This window comes from Rhincodon typus, chromosome 5 (assembly GCF_021869965.1).
Source record: "Rhincodon typus isolate 14 chromosome 5, sRhiTyp1.1, whole genome shotgun sequence".
In the NCBI taxonomy this organism is placed as follows: Eukaryota; Metazoa; Chordata; class Chondrichthyes; order Orectolobiformes; family Rhincodontidae; genus Rhincodon; species Rhincodon typus.
In genome coordinates this window covers 87,806,436-87,822,599 of record NC_063336.1, presented here as the reverse complement: position 1 = coordinate 87,822,599, position 16,164 = coordinate 87,806,436, and the positions used below count along the sequence as shown (strand labels likewise).

The 16,164-nt window shown below is 39.9% G+C and overlaps 1 protein-coding gene across 2 annotated transcripts in view; it reads right to left on the bottom strand.

The window, feature by feature from the left end:
• slc17a5 (solute carrier family 17 member 5) overlaps positions 1 to 13,807 on the bottom strand; it is a 32,995-nt gene extending 19,188 nt beyond the window's left edge. The window contains exons 1-5 of one of the 2 annotated variants that reach the window (XM_048597279.1): positions 13,643 to 13,807; positions 9,703 to 9,899; positions 5,405 to 5,638; positions 3,687 to 3,774; positions 2,542 to 2,628 (exon numbers count right to left, since the gene is read on the bottom strand). In XM_048597279.1, coding sequence (XP_048453236.1) covers positions 2,542 to 2,628; positions 3,687 to 3,774; positions 5,405 to 5,638; positions 9,703 to 9,899; positions 13,643 to 13,700 — 664 coding nt within the window. In that variant the 5' untranslated portion in view covers positions 13,701 to 13,807. The remainder of the gene's footprint in view (positions 1 to 2,541; positions 2,629 to 3,686; positions 3,775 to 5,404; positions 5,639 to 9,702; positions 9,900 to 13,642) is intronic. The other variant, XM_048597278.1, reaches the window with a different exon arrangement.
• Positions 13,808 to 16,164: the final 2,357 nt, after the last annotated feature.

The following is a 16,164-nucleotide window of genomic DNA, read 5'->3' as shown; positions in this document are numbered from 1 at the left end:
TTCAAGGTTACAGTCAGTTGGACAGAGCAACAGGGTCAATACAAGCAGGATCAATACAAAAAAGTGCTGCTGTTAAGATGTGTTCCTGAGAAAGCTCTGTGTCAGTGGGACTCAGAGAAGTCGATTAGCTTTGTGCAGTCAGAGCCAGAGGAGTGCTGAAGGCAGGGTTCAGGAAAGTTCTGCAAGCTGTGAGGGGCTCTGAAGAAGTCTGTAATACTTCAGTACAGCTGGGGATGGGAAATGAAAAACCCACAAGCAATACTGCTTGGTACATTTGAGCAAGTGGAAAAGACATGGGGTAGTACAGGTTTAGTGAAGCTAGCAGTCTGTGAAAGGCTGGAGTTATGTCTAAGTGTAAGTGATACAGTATAGTTTCCAGAATCCAGGGCAGTGTAGACCCAGAAAAGTGAACTACTAGAACATGAGCTGTCACTGAGGTAATCCGTGACAGCGTTGTTTGAAGGAGTTCTGAAGCTACATCTTCTAAAGAGAGGAATTGGAATCCGTTGTACTGTCACTATTGTCTGTCTGTACATATGTATTGGTAAGAGGTGCTGAAAAATCTGTGCCATTTGTCTTAACTGCATTCGCTTTTGAAGTGCTGTGAGAGATGTTCTACCATAGTTTGTCTCTTACCCATATCAACCTCATCAATATTTTAAAAAAAAGTTTTTGATCAAAACAGTGGAATATTGTGTCTTTATTCTTTTAGTAAGTTCCTGGGATCTCACATGTATTTTAAAAAGTTACTGGTCTCTAGGCAAATTATTAACATAAATCTGGCAGTCTTCCAGTAAGATGGTGGCAGAGTAGGACCTCTGTGCCTCGGGCTCGACTGCTCTATCCAGTTTTCTTTTCATTTCTTCTATTTTTTCTCTCTTCTTTTTTTCCTCTTTTACCTTATATTGCTTATCTCTTGGTGAAGAGCTCAGTCACGGTGACAACATCAGCGAGTAGGCCTAGCAGCACAGACTTGTGACAGTGGGGGAGGCAACTTTGGGTTCCCGGCGGTTTCTCCAACATTGAGGTGGACCTAGTGCTAACTCATTGCTGCTGTGCGGAGGCAAGTTTGGGTCCTGGCTGTGTCTGCATCCAGCGCAGATTCATGGAGGTGGCCGTAGAGGCGGGTTTGGGCCCAGTATGAGACCCAGCGGTATCAGTGGCGTCTGCATTGGCGAGGTCCAGCGAAGGCATCAGCGGAGGCGAGATGGTGCCGAAGAGTGGCAACTTTCGTTCTAGCAGCAGCGGCCCAGCAAAGGCAACTCATACCTGGCCACCAGGCCCATGACAGAGCTCTTAACAAGAAGGATTGTAAAGTTGGACACTTTCTTTATTTGTTCATTTTCTGCCTTTATATTCTATATTTTGGTTTATTTTACTGTGTTTTAACATGGCGCCAGAGAGTGGCGACACTATACAACAATTTTCACTGTATTTTGTAAGAAGTGACATGTGACAATAAATAAATCAAATCAAATTAGTCTAACATATCCACAATTGAATCTAGTTCTATTTTTACGTAGCTTGCTACAATTCGAGATCCATGAAAGAATCATTGGTCCCTGATGCATTGGAGGCAACTCTAGATATGTTCAGGGTGAAATATAGTGAAAAACAACTTTGTAGCTAATGGAATTTTTTTTTCGCTGGTAGATCTCCAAAGCTATGAATAGGTAGGCCTCCACCATATAACAAATGATATAATAAGCATTTGCATAGAAAGACAAGAATTACAAATATGAGAATTTGTCACAAAGTATGACATTGTTTGCCTTAATGTTGTAGATGCAATTAAGAAAGTATTTTAATCAGACTGAAGGTCTGAAACCAACTGCAGAATTATATGTATCACGAAAGGACTTTCTACACATGGCCTTTCTCCTGTGAAAAATACTGCTCATCATTTTAGTTACATTTACTACAAACAAAGCACTTCAATCCATATTCTCAATAAAAAGCAGAGCCACATAATTACAGGTGTCAAGGTGTGTCAAGAGAATCTAAGTTTCCATCAAGGATTTAGATTATTGGGACTCTTGTTAGGACAAGAATAATAAATTCACTTTGAGTCACTGTACACCAACACAAAGATCAGGAGAGTCTGGAGTATAACTCCTGAAGCTGGCTGCTTCTGACATGAGCTGTAAAGGGATGTTATCATCAGTCTCAGCACAGGAGGAGGTCAAAAACAGTAGCAATGATTCCAGCTTCTGACTCCTATTGAAGGAGTCCTGCTGGACAACACACAATGAGATCAGCAAAAATAGCAACTGATGGATTAAATATTTATATGCAGAGTGCCTGTGTACTGATAACTGCACCAGCTTCCTTCACCCAAGATGACTATTAACAAATGAACAGGGAAAATAAAATATTTCCCAGGAAAGATTCCTTCCTGCTTCCACTCAAACTCCTAACTACACAGCAAACAGTAGCCGTATGAGATAGGCAGTGTAGAAGGGAAGCAAAAGAAGTAAAATATCAGAGAGGGAATACATTGCATGTTAGATGTTTTATAATGATACCATTAGAAAATCTTACCAAATGTATAGAATACATATGACCAATCCAAGTAATAGCAAATCATTCCAGACAATGGGAGGGAAACAACTGTTCCAAATTGTGCACCTAGGAAGTAATAAGACTCCAGATTTAGAAACCACTCCACTACTTGCCAACTATTCTGGGTACTAAATGGATACCCACATTCAAACTAGTATTCAGTTTCAATAGTTCATTTAAAACAGTCCATCAAACGTGAGTGAACGTCTACACCACAAGTCTCACTTTCACTTTATATGAATTGGACAGAATATTTCCCTACAATCAACAAATTTATTGCAAATAATAAAATAATGGAACTACAAAAATTCAAAATATTTTGTGTGTATACCCAGAATAAATACTGGCATAAAGAGGTTAAAACCAGACGCAGATAATTACATTTCCATTTAGAAACACATGCACCATGTGGAACATAATTGAACACTATGGATCAGACAATGAATGCAGCTTGACCCAAGAACTGACTGGGCAGAAAACAAAAAAGGAAACTCTGAAGGACAGTGTTTCACAATCAGGATCCCTTTTAAAATACAAACCATTGCAAAAAATAAATGTCAATAATTTCATGTTTTGAGATTTGTTTTTGTTTAAACGCCAAGTGTCTAGATTATCAGGATATTAGTTTAAAAAAGGTGAAAATCACCTTTTTAGGTGAAAAAATTCGAGTGAGTTGAATATGCAACTGACAATGACACTTTTAAAACAAAAATGATTACTAACGTTGACTCCATTTGCTCAGTCCCACCTTTAGTAGGTTCAACACAAGGTATAGCACAATAATTTTAAATGGAATGGGCAGCATGCTGCCTCAGTGGTTAGCACTGCTGTCACAGCAGCAAGGTCACAGGTTCGATTCCACCCTCGGGCAATGGTGTGTGGCTTTCCTCCGGGTGCTCCAGTTTCCTCCCACAGTCCAAAGATGTGCAGGTTAGGTGGATTGGCCATGCTAAATTGCCCATAGCGTCCAGAGACGTGCAGGCTAGATAGATTAACCATGGGAAATGCAGGGTTACGGGGGTACGTCTGGGTGGGATGCTCTTCAAAGGGTCAGTGTGGACTTGGTCGGATGAATGACCTGCTTCCACATTGTAGGGATTCTGTGATTCTATGAATGAACTCACCTGCATATGATAAACTGACGAGTGTACTCCGTTCTAGAGGGGGAGCCCATTTAGCCCACATTGCATGCATGGCAGGGAAGGTCACACCCTATTACATAATTAGAATAGACACAAGAAAATGTTTAACATTTTAAAATAACTAGTGACAGCCAAATTGAGAAAAAAAATCCACTACTTTAAACTCTACTCACTTGTCAACAATTCTATTCACATCCTTGGCAAGTCAGGCTGAACTAGACCATTCAAAACTTTGTCATTCTCTGAAACCAAACTATTACCCCCATCACAAAAACAGCTTTCTTCCGCTTCTACAGTATTGCTCATTGCTTCAACCCACCTGTTGCTGAAATATTTAGTGATGTCTTTCTTATTTCCAGAGTCAACAATTATAAATGCTTGCTATAATCTTTTATAGCAGTCCAAAGAACTCTGTTTTGCCTCTCCCACCCCACCATTCATGACAGTATCTTCATGTGTCTAATTCCCAAACCATTTCCTCCCTAAATCTCTCTGCTTCTCTCCGTTTAAGATTGACTTCTTTGAAGAAGCTTTATCACTTTTCTTTCTTTGACTTGGTTTTTTTTTATTTTTATATGGTCTTGAAGAATCTTAGGATGTTTTGCTAATCTTATTATATAGAGTTGTAGTTATAATCAAAAAGGACAGTGACCTAAACCTTTAATTATTATTTGTTTCTCCACAGATGCTGCCAGACTTAATTTCCAACATTTTCAGTTATTTTAAAAAGCAAAGGATTTTTTCTAAACATTGCATATTTACACATTTATATTAATATATCAAATGATATATTTCAATACTATATATCAATAACAATTTAGTAGGAATGTTGGAAAGTGACTTCTAAACATTAAAATCATTTATGAAACTTTTATAACAATAGTATTTCTAATGACGAAGGTTTATACTTTTCCAAAGCATTCTGATTAGAGAATTATTTCTGCAATTATAGATCCTCAAAGTTCCAACATTAGACAAATTCTATAGAAAGAGAAGTTCATTTGTCATTTCTTCATATGAAACCTTAACCAAACAGCAAATGAAAAAAAAATGTTAATTTACAAATCCAAAATTTGCACAGAACCAACAAAAAAAGGTCTTCAATCTAAAATGTTAGCTCTTTTTTGCAACCCACAGATGCAGCCTGACTGTCTCAGTTCTTTCAGCGTTTTTTGTTTATATTTCAGACATCCAGCATCTACACTATTTTGTTTTTTGGACATGGACAGTACTGAATCATCAAGGCTGTCCAAGGATATTAGCAGTAAGTATTCAAATAATTTCTATCATTCAAAAGAATACACTTTCTTGTAACATGTTACATCTTGGAACTTTCTTCCCTCCTCCATGAACTTATGTCAATATGACCTCATCGCCCGTCATATTTAATTTGCATGACAATGATTCATTATTGACAGCAGATATAGGAGGAGGTGGAAATTCAGTAAAGCTTAAATAACTGCAGAAAATTCAAAACCAACCATTCATCGTAATTTAAAAGCCATTTTTTAAAACAAAAACTCAAAAATTGTGCTAATTTCACTGTCTTCCTTCCTAATGAAGATCTATACTTCCTAGGAATCATGTAAGCCAAATAGTCAAAAATCAGTGAGTTACTAATGATTTATAACAGCAGACACATCTGAATGTTTCAATTAAGTAAAATGTTTAAACATTTGAAAAAAAAGCTTACACCATACCTCTCCCAGACCTTCAATAACCCTCAACACAATTACACAGTAAGCACTCAGTGATGCTGCTGGAGGAGTCAGGAGGGTCAAAACTGAAGTACCCAGTATGCCAAAGCCAAGTAACAGCTTCCCTCCGAATCGACCTGCCAGATATCCACCTGGTATCTGAGTAACGATGTAACCAAAGAAGAAAGCACTAAGAATCCATCCCTGTATGTCCGAATTCCACTTATATACCTTGCCCTGTTGGAAACAGTAAGAAAAATTTCCAGTAAAACGACTTGTCCTGCAAAATTGACCTTATTCATTTCAAAACACAGATAAAACGACTGGCCTAAGGATTTTGTTTAAGTGCACAGTATGTAAAACATTTAAACTTCTACAAATCAGTAATAAATTTAACGGTCTAACATCTAGTTAGTATACATATCACCTGGAAGGAATATTTCAACTGTCCAATTTCCATGGAACATGTACTTTTCTGTCCAGTCTTAGGATACGGTTAACACTGGCAAGACTACATTCATTACCAATCCAAGTTGTCCTGAGAAGGTAGGTGGACCTTCTTGAACCTTATGCTGATGGTGCCACCATATGGTTAGCTAGGGTATTCCAGAATACTTAGCCAGCAATAATGAAGGAAAAACATTAATATTCTCTTTTCAAGATACTGTGCAACATAACAGAAGAACTTAATCTTCCGTAACATTGCTAGTTTTTCTCTTCTTGTTGGGACAGGCCAGATGGGAGACAGCACCTGATTGGAGAAATCCAAGTTTGATTACCTGTTAGCACTGGATTGAGAAACTCTGGTGGGATTGAAACCTGTACTGCAAAGACTCTCTGAAGTGTATCGTCATTATACCTGGGCGATGTCACTTTACTGAACCAAAACAATGTTAGCTTTAAAATGAGTTATTTGGGATGCTTAAGTTTTGTATGGGATCAATGGAAAAGGCTTCAAACTCAATAAAATAGCCTCAAGGTATCTTGAAAATTTTTGCAAGTGTAAAATTCATCTCGAAAGAAGCTTTGAAATACAATTTTTGATAATAAACCTGTGACAGAGTACAGTAATCTACTATGAGTGAGAAATTCTTGATTCGTAATGCTGTGCCTTTGGATTTCTCCTGATAGGAAACAATTTTGGAGTGTTATTCTAACTTGTGAGACTTATTGCAGTCAAAGTAGTTTTGATGTAAGATACCCTTAACAAAATATACATACTATTCAAATTAATATTAAAGTACTTTCAATTTTCAAATCAAGTTGCAGCTTGCATATCACAGAATTGTTACAGTGCAGGAGCAAGCCATTGCATCTGCACCAGTTCTCTCAGCATTTTAACTTAATGCCATTCTCATGATTTTTCTCCATAACTCTGCACATTGCTTCTATTTTGAAAATTTGATGATTTTTGAAAACTTGTTAATTTTTTTCTTATCTATCTCTACTCCAAAAATATACAGTCCCAAATTCTTCAGTCTTTCCTCTTAACTAAATCGTCTCATCCCTGGAACCATTCTCCAATGCATTCACACCCTTCCCAAGTATGCCATCATGTGGTTAGTTAGGGTATTCTACAATATTGATCCAACAATAATGAAGGAAAACACATTAATGTGCAACTTAACAGAAGAACTTAGTCTTCCTGTAACATTGCTAGTTTTTCTCTTCTTGGTGGGAAAGGCCAGATCCATGTTACTACCTGTCCCTTTTATTCCATGACCTATAAACTTTCCTGACAAGACTGTTGTGTGGCATTGTATCAAGTGCCTTTTGGAAGTAATGTACACCATATAAACAGGCTTGCCTCATCAATCCTCCATATTGCCTTTTCAAAAAACTCCAGCACTTCAGTTAGACTCAATTTTCCCTAAACAAGTCCATGCAGACTTTTCCAAATCAATTCACATTTTTCCATGTGACTATTAAATTCTATCCCAAATAATTTTTTCTAGAAATTTCCCTACCACTGAAGTTAAACTGACTAGCCATCCAGCCTGCATCTATAAATCTTATCACCTGCTCTAAATATGAAATCAAATAGCCACAAGACACTCCTGTAAGTATATCAGTCCCAAAACTGGTTTGACTGCCAGAGCTACTTAAAACTGAATGACTCTCGTGTTTATTGGGTGACTAACTAATACAGTGTAGGCACCTCTTCTCCCTGATTTCTCACTGAAATTCTTGAACTCCCTCAAATGATTCTCCGCTGATTCTCTCCATCTCTCAAGGTGAATGATTGAACTGTACTGTTTTTTAAAAATTATTTAATGGAATGTGGTTGTTAAGCCCAGCATGTATCGCTTATCCCAAACTGCTGTCAAGGTGGTACTGGTGACAACTGAGTGCTTACTAGGTCATCTCAAACATCAACTAGCCCACAGCAGTCATGATTGTTATGTACGAAAGGTGAAAATAACAAAAAATACATCTTCTCCTTTCATTAAGTATTTCTACTTTGAAATGTTTGTTAAACATACTTAGCTGGAGAAGGAGATGATATTTTAGTTTCCATACTGTCGTTTCAGTTTCTTTTCAGTTAGTGGATTGCTGAACACACTACCTGCTCTACATCTCTGCTTTTGTTCTTGGGGCCTGGCCACAGAATATTCAGACCTTGACCTGAAAAATCACCTCTCAGCTAAAAAAAACAAGCAGTATAAATGTTTGAAGAGTAAAATAGCCTGTTAGTAAAAAGAGGAAGGCAGATTATTATCTGAATGACAATAGATTAGAAAAGGGGGAGATGCACAAGACCTGGGTGTCCTTGTACACCAGCTGCTGAAAGGAAGCATGTAGGTGCAGCTGGCGGTGAAGAAGGCAGATAGTATGTTGGCCTTCATAGTGAGAAGATTTGAGTACGGAGCAGGGATATCTTGCACTTATTCGGGGCCTTGGTGAAACCTCACCTGAAGCATTGTGCGGGATTTTGGGCTCCTTATCTGTTCTGACTATGGAGGGGGTGGAAAATAGGTTTACCAGACTGATGCCTGGGATGACTGACATAGGAAGACAGACTGGATGAGGGAAGATCTCATAGAAAAATATAAAATTCCAACAGGACTAGACAGGTAAATGCAGGAAGGGTGTTCCCAATGATCAGGGAGTCCAGAACAAGCGATTACAGTTTAAAGATATGGGGTAAACCATTGAGGACTGAGATGAGAAGGAATTTCTTCACCCAGAGAGTGATGAGCCTGTGCAATTCTCTGCCAGAAAAAGCTGTTAAGAGCAAAACATTGAATGTTCTCAAGGTGGAGTTAGATGTAATTTTTAGGACCAGCGCGACCCAAGGATACGTAGAGAAAATGGGAACAGGATACGACTGAGTTGGATGTTCAGTCATAATCATACTGAATGGCAGAGCAGGTTTGAAGGGAGAAATAGCCTATGTTTCTAATATCCAACTTTGCAATGATCACCTACAGGGGCTTATAGAACCCCTTCCACAACCGGTATTCCCACCCTGTTGTAATCTCCAACAGCAACCTCCAATTTTCCCAACTCTGTTCCCAATCCTCTCCAATTGCATCTTCCTACCACTGGAACCATACGGCACAAGTGGGATCATCGTGAGGATACCTGCGCTAAACTCCCAAAATTATAATAACCACTAACTAAATGATCAAATTCTAGGCACTGTCTCACATTTCAAATAAACTAAACAAACAGTCAGTCAGTTGCATTAAGATTAGGACCTAGTGTCACTTCGACTTGGGCATCGACCTTATAATCCTATTTATTAACTAAATTATTAACAGAACTGAATTATGGCTAAATGCTACAAGTACAGCAGATCCCATCTGAAATCACTGGTGCTATTTTATAAAGCACTAGTTGTTTTGTACTACAGACTTCACTCAGTACTTAGTTATATTCTGTCAGGAGTCAAAGCATTAAGTGGAAATCATTAATAGCAGCCCAGCCCAACAGTCGAAATACTTTTGAATAATTGTACACAGGCAGTCATTTCAATGCTACTGTTAAGGTTCTTCTCTCTGACCAACAATATAACTGAAGGGAATTCAGAACACCAGTATCTTAAATTGTACATTGCATTAGTCACCAGGAATGCCAAATTAATAATGTGGCCATGGACACCTACATAATGGCAGCAGGTTTGAGCAATAGCTCATGTCCATACAAATTGTGAAACATTAGATATACAAAAATAAAGTTAACTAAATCCACATTCTGTAAAAAACAACTGTGCTGAAAGGTTTGTATATTTACTACCTTTCACCAATACTGATTTAGTATCTCATCTGGATACATAAATTAGAGATAGTTTATCTTACCTTTTTCACATAACTTTGATGAGTAGAATTGGAATGAGGTGGACACGCCTCAACACTCCCATTCTTCAACAATGTTGCATTATCATCCAACATCTCGACCATCGCTACACTAAGATTCACACGTAGTGCGTACACAACAAAAAATCCCCAAAAGGCCAAAATCGCCAAATTGCATCGAGTTGAGCAGCATGCTGAAACTGAAGGGAATATTGAGAACGGAATATATAAATCCTTTATTCATTCATTAATTTACGGGATGAGGGCATCGCTGGCCAGGCAGCATTTATTGTCTATTCCTAACTGCCCAGAGGGCAGTTAAGAGTCAACCACATTGCTCTGGGTCTGGAGTCACATGTAGGCCAGACCAGGTAAGGATGGCAGTTTCCTTCCCTAAAGAACATTAGTGAACCAGATGGGTTTTTCCAACTATCGACAATGGATTCACAGTCATCATTAGATTCTTAATTCCAGACATTTATTGAAATCAAATTCCACCATCTGCCATGCCAGGATTCAAACCCACGTCCCCAGAAAACTATCTGGGTCTCTGGATTAACAGTCCAGCGATAATACCACTAGGCCTTCGCCTCCCCAAATCTAACATGACATCCCATCTCAAATTTAATAATGAAGCTAGAGATTTAGGCAGAGATTTGAAATAGTGGCATATTTCCATAGAACAACAGTGTTGAAAAACAAATTAATCCTCTTCTACTTCCTCTGTTAACCTTTAAAAGGCTTTTTATTCTGAATGCTTTTCTAACCCCTTCAGTCCCTTTTTCTATAATATAAACTATTAAAGACACACTGCTGCCATTCACAGCAGCTCACCCTCCTGAAAGATTTAAAAAACGGGTTAGAATTAAAAGCAGCAACCCCAGACTGAACACTGATACTTTGGAGACTAGGGCAAAGTTTCATAGCTGTAAAGCGAGTCTTTCAGAATCAGCCATTCTAACTCTAGCAACTTTAACAGTGAAGCTGGTTTTGCCCACCAACAAATTATTGCTTTCAATAGATGAAAAAAATCAAATGCACTGCAATTTCTTCATTCAAATCCTGTCTTGAAACTTATACGAAGACAGAAGCCAAGGGTGATTTGTCTAACAAAACATTTAACAATATGAAAAACCATGGCGGCAAAACTCTCGCACAATGAGATAATTTGTCATTGAGGTCGATCATAGATTTATTAAGGATGATTTGTTAAGATCTAATTAAGCATAATCAGAAAACTTAAAACAAAGACTGTGAGCATTTAATTTAAACATTAGTGATTCAGAGACATTAAAGTTCAGAGCTCAACATTTTAGAATTATATGATTTCAAGTACTCATTACAAACTGCCACCATTTATAAATTTGCTACAATCCACCAATTCAATTTACTAATTAAATGAGTCCTCTATCAATAACTAAGAAAGAAAATGTATTAACTAACAAGGTTCTGTATCAAAAACCAAAAGAACTGCGGATGCCGTAAATCAGGAACAAAAACAAAGTTGCTGGAAAAGCTCAGCAAGTCTGGCAGCATCTGTGGAGGAGAAAACAGAGTTAACGTTTCGGGTCCGGTGATCCTTCCTCAGAACAGGTTCTGTATTATTGGGCTGAGATAGGTATAACTCCCTCATATTACAAATAATTGCTATTTCACCAGCTAAAACTTTTAATTAAAGTTATTTATTCTGTAGCATTTAGCTTTCATAAATCCCCCGATTTTACATAAGCCAAATTGAAGATAGCAAGACAAGTTTCAAGAAAGACATAATGAATCTTTGACTTTGTACTGCAAGAGAATATGTACAGAAGAACATTATGTCAAGCTTTGAAACATCAGATGGAACAAATGTGGAAAAGTATTCAATTTTGAGCACCAGATTGGATGGATGTCAAAACCTGGGAAATGCAATGGAGACTGAATGGAATGGTGCCAGGGATGGGGGGTACTTAGTCATAGAACAACATAAGACAGTACAGCATAGCAACAGGCCCTTTGGCCCACCAGGTTTGTGCCGACCATGACATTCTAAACTAATCCCACCTGTTTGCACATGCTTATATGGAGAGATTGGAAAAATTGGGGTCATTTCCATCAGTCAAACATTGAGAGATTAAATAAGTGTTTTTAAAAATCATTTTGATCGAGCAGTCAGGGAGAAACTGTTTCCATTGACAGATGGATCAGTAAGCAAAAAAAACATTCAAAGGCAGATGGCAAAAGAACCAAGTGAACGCAAGGATTTCTTTTAAAAATCCAGACTCATTATAAACTGGAATGCTTGAATGAGGAGTGGGAAATAGAGTCAACTTTCAAAAGGAAACTGAATAAATACTAGATGTCTTCATTTAAAGTTGTGATTGCATTCATGAACTTTACGACTTTTAGTGAAATGCCTTTCAGTGAACACTGACATTAGAAATCTTCGTTCAAGCCAGAGTTAGGTTCCTGAGAGCACATTTTGCCCAAAAATCAACGTAAAATTGGGGCAGCATGGTGGCTCAGTGGTCAGCGCTGCTGCCTCACAGCACCAGGGACCTAGGTTCGATTCCACAATTGGGCAAACTGCCTGTGGAGTTTGCACATTTTTCCCATGTCTCAATGGGTTTCCTCCCAGTGCTCCGGTTTCCTCCCAAAGCCCAACGATGTGCAGTTTAGGTGGGTCGGCCATGTTAAATTGTCCATTGTGTCCAGGGATGTGTCAGCTAGGTGGGTTAGGCATGCGAATTATAAGAACAGGGTGGGTCTGGGTCGGATGCTGTTTGAAGGATCAGTGTGTACTTGATAGGCCGAATGGCCTGTTTCCACACTGTAGAGATTATGTACATATAAAACGTTACATACAGTCCCATACACGTGCAGCCCTGCATTCCCAGTTTAAATAATTTGTAATACAAAACAATGAGAGGTTCAAAAAAGAACATGGGCTTCTTGCTTGCAGTAAATATCCCTACAGGTGTCATAGAGATTTAAGGTTAGGGCCAGAGGGAATATGAGGAGAAATGTTTTCACTTAGACAGTAATGGTAATTTAGAACTCTCTGCCTGTAAAGTAGTTTGAAGCAAAAACCCTCAAAAAGAATAAGTGCTGGAAAATGGCATTAGAATAGTTAGAGGATTGTTTTTGACCCAAGTGGCCACAGTGGGCCGAAGAGCCTTTTATTTGCTGTAAACTTCCACTACTCTATGAGCAGTGAATTCCCTGAAGAAAAAGTTCACAACAGTTCTTCTCCAAATATAGATACAAGCAACAGAGAAATGTAAAAGAAAATTAAAAACCAAGTTTACGTCAGCACCTGAGCAGGGAACTTTGAACAGACTCGTCCAGTGCAGGGCACAGACACAAAGGAGATAAATCTAACAGCACAGACAGTGCTGATGGAGAAATAAAACAACGATGCGAGAGGAGATCAGGAAGTAAAGGGTGTTAAAACGGGGACTGGCACTTTTAATGACGAGAGGGGGCATCTGGATTAAAGAAAAACATTTTGAAAGGTGTCATCGTTCTGGGCATGAGAAAAAGGGGCTGGGATTATTCTTCCGAAGAGCCAGCACAGCTAGGACAGGCCGAGCAGACATTTCACCTTTGTTTTAAAATGACTATACTGCATTAAGTGACAAAACAGTTGCAAGTCTTTCCGGGGGCGGCGGGGAAAAGGAGACAAGTTCTGCGGAAGGGTCACCGGGCCCGAAACGTTAACTCTGTTTTCTCCTCCACAGATGCTGCCAGACCTGCTGAGCTTTTCCAGCAACTTTGTTTTTGTTCCTGATTTACAGCATCCGCAGTTCTTTTGGGTTTTTTTTTAACAGGAGACAAGGTGTTTTGCGGCCGGAAATGGCAAATACTGCCCTCCGAGAGTCTCCAACAACCCGCTACCTCTCTCTCTCTCTCTCTCTCTCACTCACTCACACACACACACACACACACACACACACACACACACCTCTCCTCCGCTCTCCGTCAAGGAGCGGCTGAATATCCTCATCCCCGGAATCCTCCATCTCCCAGCCGCCGGCAGCAGCTCCCTTCAGCACCCGGATCACCTCCTCCGGCCCTGGGTCCGGCCTTCCCGTCACGCGCACGTCTCCATGGCTCCCGCCGCGTGCTCGCGCCCGTGTGGGAGGGGGGACGTGCCCGCGCACGAAGGAACACGAGCCTGGTCTCAGCAATCACTGTCAGTGAGAGAGAGCACTGGGCTCAGTTAGACTGGAATCGTAACCGCATTATCTGTCATCTTCCTGCCTGTCCACTCGACTTTCTCTTTATTCATTGGGATGGATGGATGGATGGATGGATGGGCGGGCGGGGGGTCTAATAGCCCAGAAAACGCAGCTAATAGCCAAGCAAAAGAAAAACAAAATACCGCAGGGAGGCTGGAAATCGGAAACTCTGGTAGCCTCCGTGGAAACTAGAAACAGAATCCACTATGTGACCACGTAGCGGGATGCAGAGTGAACGGAGTTTGTCACTTCGACGCTAAGGTTATGTCTTTGCTGTTCCCAAAGTTAATTGGAGGAAACTGAAGCACCCCCGGAACTCAATATTGAGCAACTTGGTTTACAATGTAGGCAGGGTCATGATAAATAGCGGTAGGGTAGATTCTGGTGCTATTACAATCACATATTTAGGAAATTTGAGGCTGTGGTTGTAGACTTGCTCGCCGAGCTATTGTGTTTGGTTGCAGACGTTTCGTCACCCTGCTGGTTAACATGGTCAGTGCACCTCCGGTGAAGTGGTGGTGTTGTGACGCGCTTGTTATTTATACGAGATAACAAGGTGTCGAGGTAGATGTACACAGCAAGTCAGGCCCTTTTCGGGGTCCAGACCGAAACGTCAGCTTTCTTGTTCCTCTGATGCTGCCTGGCTTGCTGTGTTCAGCATCAGAGGAGCAAGAGAGGGTCTGGCTTGCTGTGTTAATGCAGCTCTACACCTTGTTATCTCAGATTCGAGCATCGGCAGTTCCTACTATCTCTGAGTATGTTATTTATATGCCTCGGTTTGCTGGGGTGGTTGGCATCACTTCTGGTTCTGTTTTTCACGGGTTTGGATATTGCGTCCAATTCAATGTGTTTGTTGATGCAGTTCCGGTTGGAATACCAGGCCTCCAGGAATTCCCTGGTATGTCTCTGTTTGGCTTGTGCTATTATGGATGTGTTGTCCCAGTCAAATTTGTGTCCTTCTTTGTCCGTGTGTATTGAGACTAGTGAGAATTGGTCATGTCTCTTGGTGGCTGGTTGGTGTTAGCGTATCCTTATTGTCAATTTTCTTCCAGTTCATGGTCTACAGGATAGTTGTAGTGTTACCAGCACTCCTGTATGTGTTACAGACATGGACTTGTACAAGCTACATCTCAAAACCCTTCAGAAATATCATCAATAATAGTACTCCTATTTTCAGTGTCCTCTCTCAGGCCACTATCCCCAATATCAAGAAACCGGTTACAGTCAGTCAATCAGCTGCCGTAATTGGGCACATCTCCACATCCTGACTCAAGACTTCCAAAACAAGATCTCTGTTCTGAGCTTCATGTATTGGTGATGGTCTTTGGAAATCCCAATCTCTCTTCTCTCTTGTACTTTCCCTCAGGGCAAAGGACTACTTTCTTTCACTCCAATATTGTGGGTCCTAAGTTGACTAAATAGCCTAGCACTGTATCCACAAACTGTACCACAGGTGGGGCACATGGCCTTTGCTGAAGCAGGCGTGTGCAAATTCTTGGGTTTTTGCATTTTGTTTGGACTTGCCTCCACGTTGGCCTGTCAGGGACGCTCAAGGTAGATGGCACCTTCAAGTATGCTTCTCCAGTTTAGGCGTTTTGGTCAAAGATACACCCACATGTTGGTAGAAAGGTTACATTTTTTTCAAGAAGGCTTTGAGGACACCTTTGAAGTCTTTTCTCTGCCCTGCTGGTAACATCATACTATCTCTTTGGTGCTATATTTTATTTCATGTATTGTGAAATCATTAGAAGAGGTAGAGTGGGATTGGAGAAAGACTTCCTTCAAAAATTCTTACAATTTTGCTTCATTTGTGGCTAATGTAACATTCACCTAAAATGGTGCTGGCAAATGTCCTATCAAATAATTTCAGTGGGACTGTAATGACATTATCAAATTGATGTCAGAGTGCCTGACCAAAATTATAATACCAATGCAGAATGAAAAATTGTATAAGTGGTTCTCCTTTTCTTCAGCTGCCGCTGTTGGAATGCAACCACCCCAGATATCCCACATGGGAGACAACCAGGCATCAGTACAAATTTTAGGGACACCACCTCTTTAAGAAAAAAAGCACTTCCTATTCATTTCTTCTTAAACTCTCACACTTTGATCACCCTGTCCCATATTTTCTTCCCATCCCGACCCTCATAGCTCTGCCTTCTACACATTATCCCATGTCATTCTTTTACAACCCTTAATATTGACTTGTATCCATTTCCATTCTTCAGTATCAGGAAAGCCAAGT